The 13,224-nt window shown below is 44.6% G+C and overlaps 1 protein-coding gene across 1 annotated transcript; it reads left to right on the top strand.

The window, feature by feature from the left end:
* Positions 1-6: 6 nt before the first annotated feature.
* On the top strand, positions 7-13,109 carry ZNFX1 (zinc finger NFX1-type containing 1). The gene is given in 13 exon segments (XM_017733173.1): positions 7-178; positions 864-2,849; positions 3,645-3,776; positions 4,199-4,344; positions 4,543-4,686; positions 5,144-5,230; positions 5,436-5,693; positions 5,804-5,943; positions 6,268-6,422; positions 7,076-7,221; positions 7,578-7,688; positions 8,410-8,505; positions 10,580-13,109. Coding segments are annotated over 13 exon segments (5,883 nt in total). The 5' UTR covers positions 7-123; the 3' UTR covers positions 13,007-13,109.
* Positions 13,110-13,224: the final 115 nt, after the last annotated feature.

The following is a 13,224-nucleotide window of genomic DNA, read 5'->3' as shown; positions in this document are numbered from 1 at the left end:
TGTGCGGGGAGCGCAGCGCAGCATCGCCCGTGTTCGGCGGCAGGAGCGCCACGGCCCCCAGCACCCAGAGCTGCCCTCGCCCCGGAGAGCTGGAACAGACCCGGAGCAATCCCCGGCTGGGCGATGGAAGGTCCTGGGCAGGAGCCTCACACCCGGCACCCCCGAGGTGGAGCGAGAGGTGAGGGTCCCCCGGGGAATGCAGGGCAGGAGCGCTGGGGGTGGTGCTGGTACAGAGGGATCCGTTACTCCCCTGCCTGTGTACAGCGAAATTTTCTCTCAAGGCTGAGTTTCAACACTTCTTTATTTGCCCTTGGAGTCTATTTGGGGCCCTGATGCGGTGATGTGTTGCAGCAGCCTTTTGCTATTTGTTCCTGCTAGCAGAAAATGCTTCCCCGAGCGTCCTGTAGGGAGGCTGATAAAGACTGCGGGCTGTGCTTTCGGCTGCTCCGAGAGGCGGGACTTTGCCCAGAAGCTCCGTGTTTTCAGTGTGCTCTATACTGCCAGTTCAAGTCAGCTGTGGCGTTCTCTGTCACCATTTCACTAATGACTCACTCTCGAGGAAATGCTGTCCTGTGCAGAAAACTATCTTTCACCTTCTTACTTCTGCTTTCGGTTCTGTGGAGAAAGGTTTTGTTTTTTGGTGTCTTTGTAGCTCAAGGGAACTCTAAGCATGGCACTCTCTTTTAGCAGTTAGAAAAAGGAGTACAATTGGAAAATCTGTGTGGAAATATAACATTTTTTAAAATTTGATGTCAAATTATCAAATTATGCTGACTATCAGGTCAATATGCTTGTTCATCTTTGTTGAGAGGCATGTTGATGTGGTTGATTTATAATTAACCATTTTCTTCTCTTTTTTTAAGGGCATGCACTTCATTTGGACACTGGAGGCAGAAAAAGAACAAATAAAGTACCAGGCCAGGCACCTCAGTTAGGGGAAAACCTCCAAGACAGTAATGATACTCTTCTACTTGGGCAAAGAGAAGAGAGATTTGGCCGTTGGGTTTTGAAGGCTCCTCAGTCAAGTAAGAATGAACCAAGAACCCAAGGTAAACAGGCCAACAGTGGAGCCACAGCTACTGAACAGGAGAACGAGGGAAGGACAATGAGGTATCAAGGTGGACAAACACATAAGAGGGGCAGAGGACCCTGGAATGAGCAAGAAAATGCATTTAGGGGAAGGAGGTGTCAGCTTGGACAAGCCCGTGAGAAGACCAGAGGACCCTGGAATGAGCAAGAAAATGGAGGCAGGGGAAGGAGGTATCAAGGTGGACAAGCTCAGGGAGGAGCTAGAGGGGGAAGGCTGAGGAGTTTGTGGGAAAGTGAAGGTAGTAGAAGGAGGATGCAACCTCAGGAGAATCCTCATTTCTACCAGAATGCTACCCCAGGTGGTGCACACCATGCTGAGCAGCCTCGGCAAGCCAGAAGGATTGGCTATAAATTCCTTGAAAGTCTACTTGAGAAAGACCCCTCAAACGTTGTCGCCACACTTGCTTCCAGTTCTGGGTTGAAGGAACTTCTTTCCCAAACAACTATGAACCACAATTTCGTTCAGCTCATTTGCCAGGTGCTTCGAAAAGCATGCAGTTCCCAAATGGATAGACAGAGTGTCCAACACATTCTTGGAGTTGTGAAGGAGTCCAACTTTCTCAAGATCTGTCTGCCACAGTATGTGTCTGACATGGTGATAGAAGTAGTTCCTGCTGTACGTCATAAGTACCCCGAGCATATCAGCAACATAATTTTACTTCTTCAGCACCTGATAAGTACTTTCCCAGCCAGCTCTGTGCAGAAAGTTTCCATTCTCTTGACACTCTTGCCAGCATCCATAAATGCCCTGAGAATTTCTGGTGTGGACATCACAGAAGAGACAGAGAAGAATCTCAATAAAGTCCAGATGCTCGTGCAGCATCTGCAGGAGAAGAGACGTGAAGGCACACTGAGGGCTGATAACTGTACATTTATGCAGCCTCAAGATGGGCAAGAAGAAAGCTATCGTATCATGAGCATTTATCCAACATATGATGAGATACACGGTAATGAGAAACCTGTTCTACGTCCCAATTTTGTTTCTGGAAGATATGAAAGCACCAGCGTTTATCTTGACACCCACTTCCGACTTTTGAGAGAAGACTTTGTAAGGCCTTTAAGGGAAGGTATCATGGAGGTTTTGCACAGCCTCCAGGACAGAAATTTGAGAAAGAAAAAATTTGATGATATCAGGATCTATTTTGATGCACGGATTATTGCTCCACGTTGTGCCTCAACTGGTATTGTTTACAAGGTCCAGTTTGACACAAAACCATTGAGGTCTGTAAAATGGCAGAATTCTAAACGATTGCTATATGGATCCCTAGTCTGCATGTCCCAAGATCACTTTGAAACATTCCTTTTTGCCACTGTTTCTAATCGTAATGCTGAAGAACTTGTCAATGGAATTGTGGAGCTGTGTTTTGATGCAGAGAGCCAGGTGCTGCTGGCAGAGGTTCAACCCTCAGACTCTTTCCTCATGGTAGAGACAACTGCCTACTTTGAGGCCTATCGGCATGTGTTAGAAGGGTTGCAGAAAATGCAGGAAAAAGATATCCCTTTCCAGAAGTACATTGTGGAATGTGATGCACAGGTGAAGGAGCCGGCATACCTGACAGAGGATACTGCCTACAACCTTGCACCCTTGATGAAGACTTCATGTAAAGAGAAGTGCCCTGATAGCTTGAAAAGTGTCTACATTCTAGATCCCAATCAATGGCTTTCAATGGAAGCCTTGAGATTAGATGAGTCTCAGATGCAGGCATTGAATCTTGCACTCACCAAGGAGCTGGCTATTATCCAAGGACCTCCTGGCACTGGTGAGAAATATTTGCTTAAAGACTTTGTAACTTAAGAAGTTCTCATTGATTCCCCCAGCTAGGGAGATTAAGTTCAGAGAAAACCAGCTGTACTGTCTCCAAAGCTTTAGTCCTGTGGCTAATTGATGTTTGAGTGGCCCAGTTAGTGTGAGCTGTGGAGTCAGTTAATATTCTCAAATACCCACATCTGATCTTTGCCCACCTAGATCCAAGTAGACACCAGCTGCACTGTTGGCAGTGCTTGTATATTGGGGTGAAGAAGTTTTCAATCATCTTTGAGAACATGGTTCCTCTTGCTGTGCAGTGCTCTCCTACTTGGCTTCATGGCATGTTAGAGCATTGGGAGCATTCAGCCATGAACCATTGTGTGAATAAAGTATTACAAGATGAACTGTAATTGTTTGAAATGGTACCTGAACTCAACAAGCACCACTGCTTGCATTCCACTAGTATGTGGATGTTTCATGTGCAGCCAAATGCATCATGTATGATGCCAGTATCAGAGTGGGCTGGGGGATTCAGTGGGAGAGAAAACCCTGTGTCCAGGTCTGTTGTATTATCCAAAAACTAACATTCTTGCAGACCGTGGCCTTGCTCAACTACAGGCCAGAAAGTCAGTGTCACGCTACTTTGTCTACATTTTGTAAGCTAGTTACCCCTGGGGTCAGTTCTCTTGGTACAGACCAGATTGGCAGCCTGGAAAGAAGTCTTGTATCTTGTTTTTGATGAATTCTATGTTTCAAGGCACTCATAGAGGGTGGATTACCCTTTTCTGATTTTGAGCTTGTTTTGCAGGGAAGACTTACGTGGGTTTGAAGATTGTTCAGGCTCTCTTAACTAATGAGCACGTGTGGCAAAGCACTTACCAGAAGCGTCCCATCCTTATAGTCTGCTACACTAACCATGCACTGGATCAGTTCTTGGAAGGTAAGAGTACCTGCGAGCTGGATGGTTTGGGTTGGAAGGACCTTAAAGATCATCTAGTTCCAACTTACCTGCCATAGACAGGGGCACCTTCCACTCGACCAGGTTGCTCCAAGCTTTGTCTTGCCTGGCCTTGAACACTTCAAGGGATAATGCATCCACAAATTCTCTGGGCAACCTGTTATTAGGACCTGTAATTAAAAACTATACTATAACTCTTAGTCTGCTCATCGTATGGCATGATAACCTGCATTTTGGTTTGAATATTTCTAGTGACTCTAGCCCCATTGATATAGATTTAAAAAACTTCACTCAGAGCAAACCATTGTAGGATATGCAGTCAAAGGGTGTTTCTCCTACCTCTTGTTATACTGCTGAAAACTGAGCTTGGCCTTTTATTTCTAATATTTCTCTTTCATTCACAGGAATACTCTCATTTCAAAAAGATGGGATAGTGCGTATTGGGGGCAGGAGTAGCAGTACAGTCCTGCACAAATTCACCTTGAAGGAGCTGAGGAAGCTTATCTACAGATTCGACTTCCCAGATTACCTCCCCAGAGACTATGAAAATGTATGTGCAGATCTCCCTGGAGATGCTGGGACTGGGTTGCCTGTGCGTTGGAGGACATAATAAACCTCCCACACACCTGGCCTTCCACCTTGTTTTATGCTGAATTTGGCCTCTTAATTCTTGTGTCCGTTTTTTGTTCTGCTGTTAGTGAACTTTGTTTCTCTGTGACACTGCCTCCCTTCTCTTTGTTACGAGTAGATAATGAGTGAGATGAAAGAGATTGAGCAGAAGCTGCTTGAAGGAGCGAAGCGGTTGGAGTACACGACCTACGCAGTTCTGCCTGAGGACTACTTGAAACCGCACATGGCGCCCCAGCACTGGGCCAGCCTGGTAACGGCTCTGGTAAGAGAGGTCTCTTTCTTCTAAGTCAAGCAGTCCCGATGCATGCTTACTATCCTTTCTGCTAATGGGTCTGAGGTTCCCCCAGCACACATCTTTTTAGCATCAATAGCATCATTTGGTTACTGGGCAAGTAAGGGAGTGAACAGGAAGCTGTGCCAAATGACAGTAGTCTAGACAGGCGGGGCAAGCAGGGGCTTTGAATGTTGCTCCTTTAAACTGCAGAGATTCTAAGTGATCTTTAGCAGCATAAAAATGCAAGTACCCAAATGAAAGCTTCTTAAATGGAAGGGGAGGAAGGGTGCCCTTTCTAAAGATCAGGGCTGTTTCGACTTTCTAGCTCTGGAGGGTCTCTTGGGTAAACTTGTCCTTGTTGCCGCTACTGTAAGGTGCTGCTTTGGCATCATCCTAAGACTCTGAAGTGCAATAGGCCTGGCTGATTTGACTTTCCCTGTATTAGGAGGACACTGAGTTATACCACATTGGTTCACGACACTCATTGATTCTGGAGTGGCTGGGACTTGGTGTATCTGCTGTCATCCAGAATGCTGAAGAGGATATATGGGATGAAAATCCAGGTAAAACAAAAAAACCAAACACTGAAAAGACACCCACCCCACATGCATACTCTGAGTGTGTTTACCTAGGCAGTGTATGTGTGCCAGAAAAGAGACACTGCTACTTAACAAGCACAGAATGATGTGTGATACTGTGAGGGAGTGGAAAGAAGATTAACCCTAATGTCCACATAGTGATCTGACTGCTGCACTGATGGAGTGGCTGTGGCTTACTGCGGAGAGGGGGAAGATGAAGCAGAAGAGGAGCTTTTGGAGATCCCAGAGATGGCTGACCTGATTGAAGCTGAGAGAGTGATTGAGGATGAAAAGACAGCAAACCCTTGGAGAAGGAAGGAGGAAGATGACAGAGCTGTTCATGGACTAGCCAGTGCCATGTTGGCTATGAACCTGGACCAGGAAGAAGGAACACTGCATGAGACCATGCAGTGGGAGGTAACTGCATGCATTAGCGTGACTATGTAAAGAATAACATGGGGATGCTAATACAAAAGAATCTTTGTGCTGTAACTGCTTATTGGGGAGCTTTTTTTTTTTTTATGCAGGTAACTCCTGGTCAGAGGAGGAAAATTAAGCAGAAGATAAAGGTTGAGCTCCGTAAAACAAACACAATGACAGAGTTAGAGGCCAATGCTATTCAGGATGTGTGGCAACTTGACCTGAGCTCCCGCTGGAGGCTTTACAGGTGACAAAGCTATTTTGCAGGGCCTGTCAGGCAAGTGTTTCCTAGGATTGTTCCAGTTTGCAAACTGTGTCAAGCCATCATGTTTCTGCCTGTATCTGTTCAGCTCCTTGTTTGAACATGCTTGTTCTTACCTTCCTTGTACTGCATGGGAAGCAATGTCATCCCCTGCATTTGTACATGTACATTGTACATGTAAGTACAGATGGTAATAATCTGTATAATAATCAAAAGACACGGGGGAAGTTTTGAACTGAATCCAGTCAGAACTTGTGGATCACCATCCTGTTTTCCTTGCAGTGTGTGATAATGGCACTTTCTTCCCAGGCTTTGGCTGAAGACTTACCACGGTTTTATTCGAGAGGACATTCTGGAGCATGAACAGCAGTATCAGGCAGCAGCAGAAAGACTGAAAGAACTGAAGCTGGAGCAAGATCTCTGCATTCTTAATGAGGCCAGAATTGTGGGGATGACAACTACAGGTGCGGAGGAGTTGGGAAGCAAACCAGTATTGTATTGCTTTAAAGAATGTTTTTGCTGAAAGATTACTATCACGTGCTGCTTCACAGCCTGGGCCAGGCTCTGCATTAGTCTGGAGGCTTTTTAATCTCTGACTCCCTTTGCAAACAGGGCTGTTGTGAGAATTGTTAATTAGTGGCGTGAGCAGCTTCTGTGCCCTTTTGCACTTCCCCCGTCCCAAGCAGCATTCTTCTAACAGACCTGCACCACTTGTGCCTTAGTAAGGCACAGCTAATATCTATTGCTATTCCTACAGCACCTTCTGGAGATGGTAGTGTCAAGGTCATTGTGTCATTTCCCTTTGGAGAGAAAATTTAGGCTTATTTATGTGTGTAGAACAATGTATTGAGTGTATATTTTGTCTGAAGAGAGCATTGACAAAGGACCAAGGCAGGCATAGGACTAATCCCTACCTGCCTTTCTTAACAACTCTTCATATAGAAGCCACCCCTGGTATAGTGCTGTTTTAAAATTCAAAAAGCTGAATGTTGAAATGGGGAATCTTGGGAAGAATTCCAGTCTCTTCTGAGACAGAGCCTACTCCTCTCTGTGAAAACTCTTGTCTTATTGCTTGAATGTAGTTATATCCTAAGGCTTATCTTCTGTCCTTGCTCAGGTGCTGCCAAGTACCGACGGATCTTGCAGTACGTAAGGCCACAAATTGTCATTGTAGAAGAGGCAGCAGAGGTGCTTGAGGCTCACACCATTACTACTCTGAGTAAAGATTGCCAGCACCTCATCCTCATTGGAGATCACCAGCAGGTAACTTTCATTACTAACGTCTCTATCTGCTGTGCTAATGAACAAGAACCGTATAACCAAACACCATGTGGGAAAATTGCCAAGGCTTTTTTCTCCCCAGCTTCCACAGATACCACAGGTCCTATCTCCTGTAGTTTTAGAGTACAGCTCCTGTAGGACTGGTGTTCTAGTTTAACTGATACAATTTTACATGTGCTTTGATTGTGACTGTATCTAGCTTTGATATTTAGCACTTTTGCAAGAATCCAGTCTCTGGTCTTTCAGTGGGGGACCAGTCACAGAAGATGGGAGTGAAAAATCCTACTAACACATAGGAAAAATGCTAAAACATGGACCTCCTATCCCTTGTCTTTCAGTTGCAGCCTAGTGCAAATGTATATGACCTGGCCAAGAACTTCAACCTTGAAGTCTCTCTCTTTGAACGTCTGATCAAAGTGGATTTCCCCTTTGTCTGTCTGAAGTACCAAGTAAGGAAGAGCTATAAAAAACTCCATGGCATTTGTATTTAGGTTGTTTTAAGCTTGCAATACACTTAAGTTTATATTTCTACTGTAAGAGCAGCCTAAAAGAAAAGAATATACTATCTAACTTCTGAGAAGAGTGGTAGGAGCTGTCAAACTGACACAGACAGACTTCCAGTGTATTTTCAGTTATTTAGTGATATTGTCCACAGCACTGTGGTTCTCATGTTTTCGTGTGAGGAACATGGTTTATTGTGGCAACTGAAGCTTCCAGAACTTTGCAGAGTGAGACAGCACAATTCTTCTCAGGCTGCTTCCTGCTAAATTGCTATAATCCTCTATCTTGGTGCCCGGTGAAGTTAATTCTACCACCAGCAGTCCTGTATTAAAGGCACCTGGAAGAGCTCATTTAGTAGTTAGGGTGAAGTGCTGGCTTTTGTTATCTATAAGTGTGCTTAGATTTGCACCGAAACCAGCATTCTTGTACAACGACCTTACCAAGTGATTTTCTCGAAGATACTCTGCTACTACCACTCCTGTAGTTGGTGGTGGTGTCAGCAATGGGGTTGGGGAGAGCAGGGATTGGGAAGTACTCCCTTCTTATCTCTTACTGAAAAGTCATCCTTGTCTTGTATTCAGCCACAGTCTGTACAGTGGAGCAACAGAATATTGACAGGGAAATATGGTGCTCCTTCCTCAAGACTGATAAAACTATTTTGTGTTTCAGCACCGCATGCGCCCTGAAATTGCCCAGCTTATCAGTCCTCATATATACCAAAAACTGGAGAACCATCCTTCTGTCTTGGAATATGAGAATATAAAAGTAAGTTCTGCTTTTGTCCCCTGTTACTGGCTAAATGAGTTTCTGTAAAATACAGTGTTCAAGGATTTCAAACTCTTAGGTCAAATTCAGTTATTGAAATTTATACCTGAATCAAGGAATTATGTGATATAGAATTAGGCAAGCAATCTGTAGTTCTTCTGGCATTGGTGATGGTGGACACTGGAAATGGATCCAATACCAATGACTTTAAAAGAACGGTAAGAAATGGAAGGAGGAACAAACGAATTGTAGGAGTTTGAAAGCTAGGAAGAAATCTTAAATGAAAGACTTAAAGCATAATATGTGAAACTCCAACATAAGATATGTGACTGAATTACTGGAACCATTTTTCCTTGGGTTCTCTGTTTGGGCATTTTGCCAATAAACAACATATGCAAAGAAAATCTATGCAGCTTACAAGTATAAAGTAATCACTTATTATCTAACATGCACAATAAACTGCCAGAATTTAGTAAGTTAGTAGAATGCTTGCCTTGGGTATCAGTCAGAAGCATCAGTCTTTGCTTCTTCCTTAATGGTACTGAGTTTCCATCTTAACACTCACTCCCTCTTTTCTGATTTGTATTTCCTCATCCTAATCAGGACTTCATGTATCGCTCTGTTGGTGCTTTTCTTGCACCTTTGAACTATTAACAATCATCTCTCTGTCTGTCATTTTCCCTTGCATATCTTGCATAGTCCTTTTCTGCAGACTCGCTCACAGCTCTCTGTCACAACTGAACTGTTTTCCCAGAAGTCTGAGCCAAGGTTACACTTTTACAGTGATGGCCTTGGATCTCTGAAACACAAGCCACTGAATACCTGGGAGAAAGACTGAAGGCAGTTACAGAAATAGGATTACAGTAGCCTAGCCTATGTAAATCTGTCTTCATAAAAAAACAGTACTAATTAGTTAAAAGTTCTTTAACTGGATGAGGTAAGCATACTGAAAACCATAGCAGAATGCTGCAGTTAGACAAGAGAAAATTAATAGTGAAGATTTAATTATTAGAATAAGCTATCTGAAAAAGTGGCAGGTCCTTTTTGGTATCTTGAAATCCAGATCAAGTCTTTGTAGAAGATCATTTAGTTAAATAAATTAGAAACCCAAATAAACCCCCTCCAAATTCCAACCAACCAAAACCCCAACAAACACGAAAAATACCACCCAAAACACACAACGACTTGGGAGACCACCAAATTTTACCCCATTTCTCCTACAAGAATCTATTCTAGAGAACCTTGTGGTTCCATCTGGCCTTAAAACAAACTTGAGATACTAAAAGGCATCAAAATTTAATCTTCCCAGCTAGTGTAATAACCAACGTAGGTTCTACTCCACTGGACCCTATGCCACCATGGACACCTTGGAAAACCAGAGATCTGTTTTTGATCTACAAAACTTGTTCTTTCCTGTTAACATCAGTCTCTGGGTTTTGGCAGGCAGAACAATAATTTCTTATGGGTAGAAAAATTCCAGTTAATAGGCAAAAAAAAAAAAGAGTCCCTGCTACGTCAAGACAAATAGAATTTTGAACAGGTGAGCAGTCACCATGAGCTGGTAAGTGACTACTGGAGTCATAGCATTCCTATTTTTTTCTGGTGAAAAAGAAATCTTCCTCGCTGCTTTGTTTTTAATTGCAGCAACAGAGGAGGCATGTCTTAGGCAAGTGCTAAGCCCTGTGCACTGGTAACTTAATATCTTTTTCCCACAAGGCCAAAACAAGAAATTGTTCACACTATGAATATGCTTCGAGAAATGTTACTAACACTTCATGTTCTCTTTTGTATAACCTGGAAAGGTACAATAGAAACATCTCTGGAAAGATAGGGAATAAAATCACCCACAGGAACTGATTTCATATTAGGATACTGAAATGTTACCAATAATCTGAAATGGGAATTTGATTAATAACCTATGGAAATTTAAGAGGAAGTCACCTAAGTACACAGTAACTGCATACTGTAGTCATCTGTTTAAAAGTCTTCCTGTGAATGGATAATCAGAGGCATAGAAACAGGCTGGGCAACAGAAACTAGAATTCTCTTTCTGACATCCTTCCTCTTGTTTCAGGGCGTCTCAACCAACATCTTCTTTGTGGAACATAAGGTTCCTGAGCAAGAGATCCAGGAAGGGAAAAGCCACCAGAACCCACATGAGGCCCACTTTGTAGTGGAACTGTGCAAATACTTCTTGTGTCAGGGCTATGAACCTTCTCAGATCACCATTCTCACTACTTACACTGGCCAGCTCTTCTGTCTGCGTAAGCTCATGCCAGTGAAGATCTTTGAAGGTGTGAAGGTTCATGTAGTAGATAAGTACCAGGGAGAGGAGAATGATATTATTCTGCTGTCACTGGTGCGGAGCAACAAAGAGGAGAGACCTGGCTTCTTGCAGATCCCTAATCGGATATGTGTGGCACTATCCAGAGCTAGGAAAGGGCTCTATTGTATTGGAAACATGAGAATGCTTGGCAAGGTTCCTCTCTGGAACAAGATCATTCAAACCCTTGGGGAGAATGGTCACATTGGCCAGTCATTGGAGCTTTGCTGTCAAAACCACCCTGAAACCAAGACACAGGTATCTACAGGTGAAGACTTCAACAGAGTCCCGGAGGGAGGCTGTAGCCGTCCCTGTGAGTTTAGGTTGAGTTGTGGACATGTTTGCACAAGGGCATGTCACCCCTATGACCCGGAGCACAAAGAGTACCAGTGCCTGAAGCCTTGTCAAAAGGTGCTTTGTGCAGATGGGCACCGCTGCCCAAAGTCATGTTATGAGCCTTGTGACAAATGTATGGTGAAGGTAAAGAAAACTATTTCTAAGTGTGGCCACACGCAGATGGTGCCATGCCATATGCCAGAGAGGGAATTTAAGTGCCTAGAACCTTGCCAGAAGAAATTAAACTGTGGACACACATGCAGGAATTCCTGCGGGCAGAAATGCACAGTGTCATGTACTGAACAGGTTACAGCCAGACTGAAATGTGGCCACAAGCAGAAAGTTGCATGCTGGATCACTACGATGGGACAGGAAGAGGCTGTGAAATGTGAGAGTAAGTGTTCTGTCACACTGGCATGTGGTCATGTATGTTCAGGTTCCTGTCATACTTGCTTTGAAGGAAGATTTCATAAGGCATGTAACAGCCCATGCACGCGTGTCTTGATCTGCTCCCACAAGTGTCAAGAGCCTTGTACTACAGAATGTCCTCCTTGTCAGAAGGCATGTCAGAACTATTGTATTCACAGTAAGTGCAAAAAGAAATGTTGGGAAAGCTGTGTTCCTTGTGCTGAGCCATGTGAGTGGCAGTGCCAGCACTACCAGTGTACCAACCTTTGCTCTGAGCCATGCAACAGGCCTCGCTGCAACATTCCCTGTGCTAAGATACTGCCTTGTGGTCATCCCTGTGTTGGACTGTGTGGAGAGCCCTGCCCAAAAAAGTGCCTTGTTTGCGACCACGAGGAACTCACTCAGGTATTTTTTGGCTTTGAGGATGACCCAGATGCTCGATTTGTACAGCTTGAAGACTGTGGCCATGTCTTTGAGTCACAAGGCCTTGACCATTATATGGATGAAGATGATGATGTCGTCAAGCTGAAGGTATGCCCTATGTGTCAGACACCCATCAGAAAAAATTTGAGATATGGCACCAGTGTGAAAAGGCAGGTGGAGGAGATAGAACGGGTGAAACAGAAAATCCAAGGCCCAGCACAGGAAATTGAGTCTAACAGACAGAGACTGCGGGCTGCGCTGATGCAGAATGGTGTTCTGAGGAGTAATCTATACTCTAAGTACACCATGTTGGAAGATAAACTAAAAGCTTCTGTTCTCTCCACAAAGAGTATCGGACTAATTGAGAACCTGCTTAATTTCTACAAACGTGTAGCAGACCTAACTCATTCTATGAACAAAATTGATGAGACTGAAAGGAAGGGGCTGAAAAAGAGGCTGGATGAAGTCCAAGAATGGCTGGATAAGCAACGCATCGGTTTTACAGAACAGGAGCTTGCTGACCTGCAGTCTGAGATCCAGAGACTGACTTATTTGCTGAGCCTCTTGGCAAGATGCAAAGCAAGTAGGACAATACCCGCAGGCATTGCAGTAGAGATTTACCGTGCACGTGAGATCCTGGAAGGGACAAAGAAATTCACAGAGAAGGATGAGGCTGCAGTGAAGGCTCACCTGAAGAAGATTGAAGCTGGCTTGCCCGTGTCAGGACTGGGGATTTCTGAAGCTGAGCGGGTGCAGATTGTCAGTGCTATTGGCTGTCCTCGTGGCCACTGGTTCAAGTGCAAAAATGGACATATCTATGTAATTGGGGAATGTGGGGGGGCAATGGAGAGGAGTACCTGCCCTGAATGCCATGAAGTCATCGGCGGCACGAACCACACTCTGGAGAGCAGCAACAGCCTGGCCTCGGAGATGGATGGGGCAACCTATGCGGCCTGGTCCGATATAGCCAACAACATGCTCAACTTCGAGGACCTCCGCCGGCTGGTGTAGAGGAGTGTGAGCATCGCTTCTTACCACAGAGACGCACACAGGGGCACAGCCCCACTGCTTTCCCCGTTTGCTTCTTCTCTAATTAAGTGTGTATCGCTGCGAACCGGCCTGTGTTTTCTCTATGGTGCGGGGCTCTCTGTGGGGCTGTCCTGTCTCTACGGGGCTGTGTTGTCTCTGGGCGGCTGTGCCGTCTTTGTGGGGCGGGGCTGTGAGGAGGG

Source organism: Corvus brachyrhynchos, unplaced genomic scaffold (assembly GCF_000691975.1).
Source record: "Corvus brachyrhynchos isolate BGI_N302 unplaced genomic scaffold, ASM69197v1 scaffold10, whole genome shotgun sequence".
Lineage (NCBI taxonomy): Eukaryota > Metazoa > Chordata > Aves > Passeriformes > Corvidae > Corvus > Corvus brachyrhynchos.
Note: the sequence above shows the minus strand (reverse complement) of the source record. Positions and strands in the feature narration are given on the sequence as shown.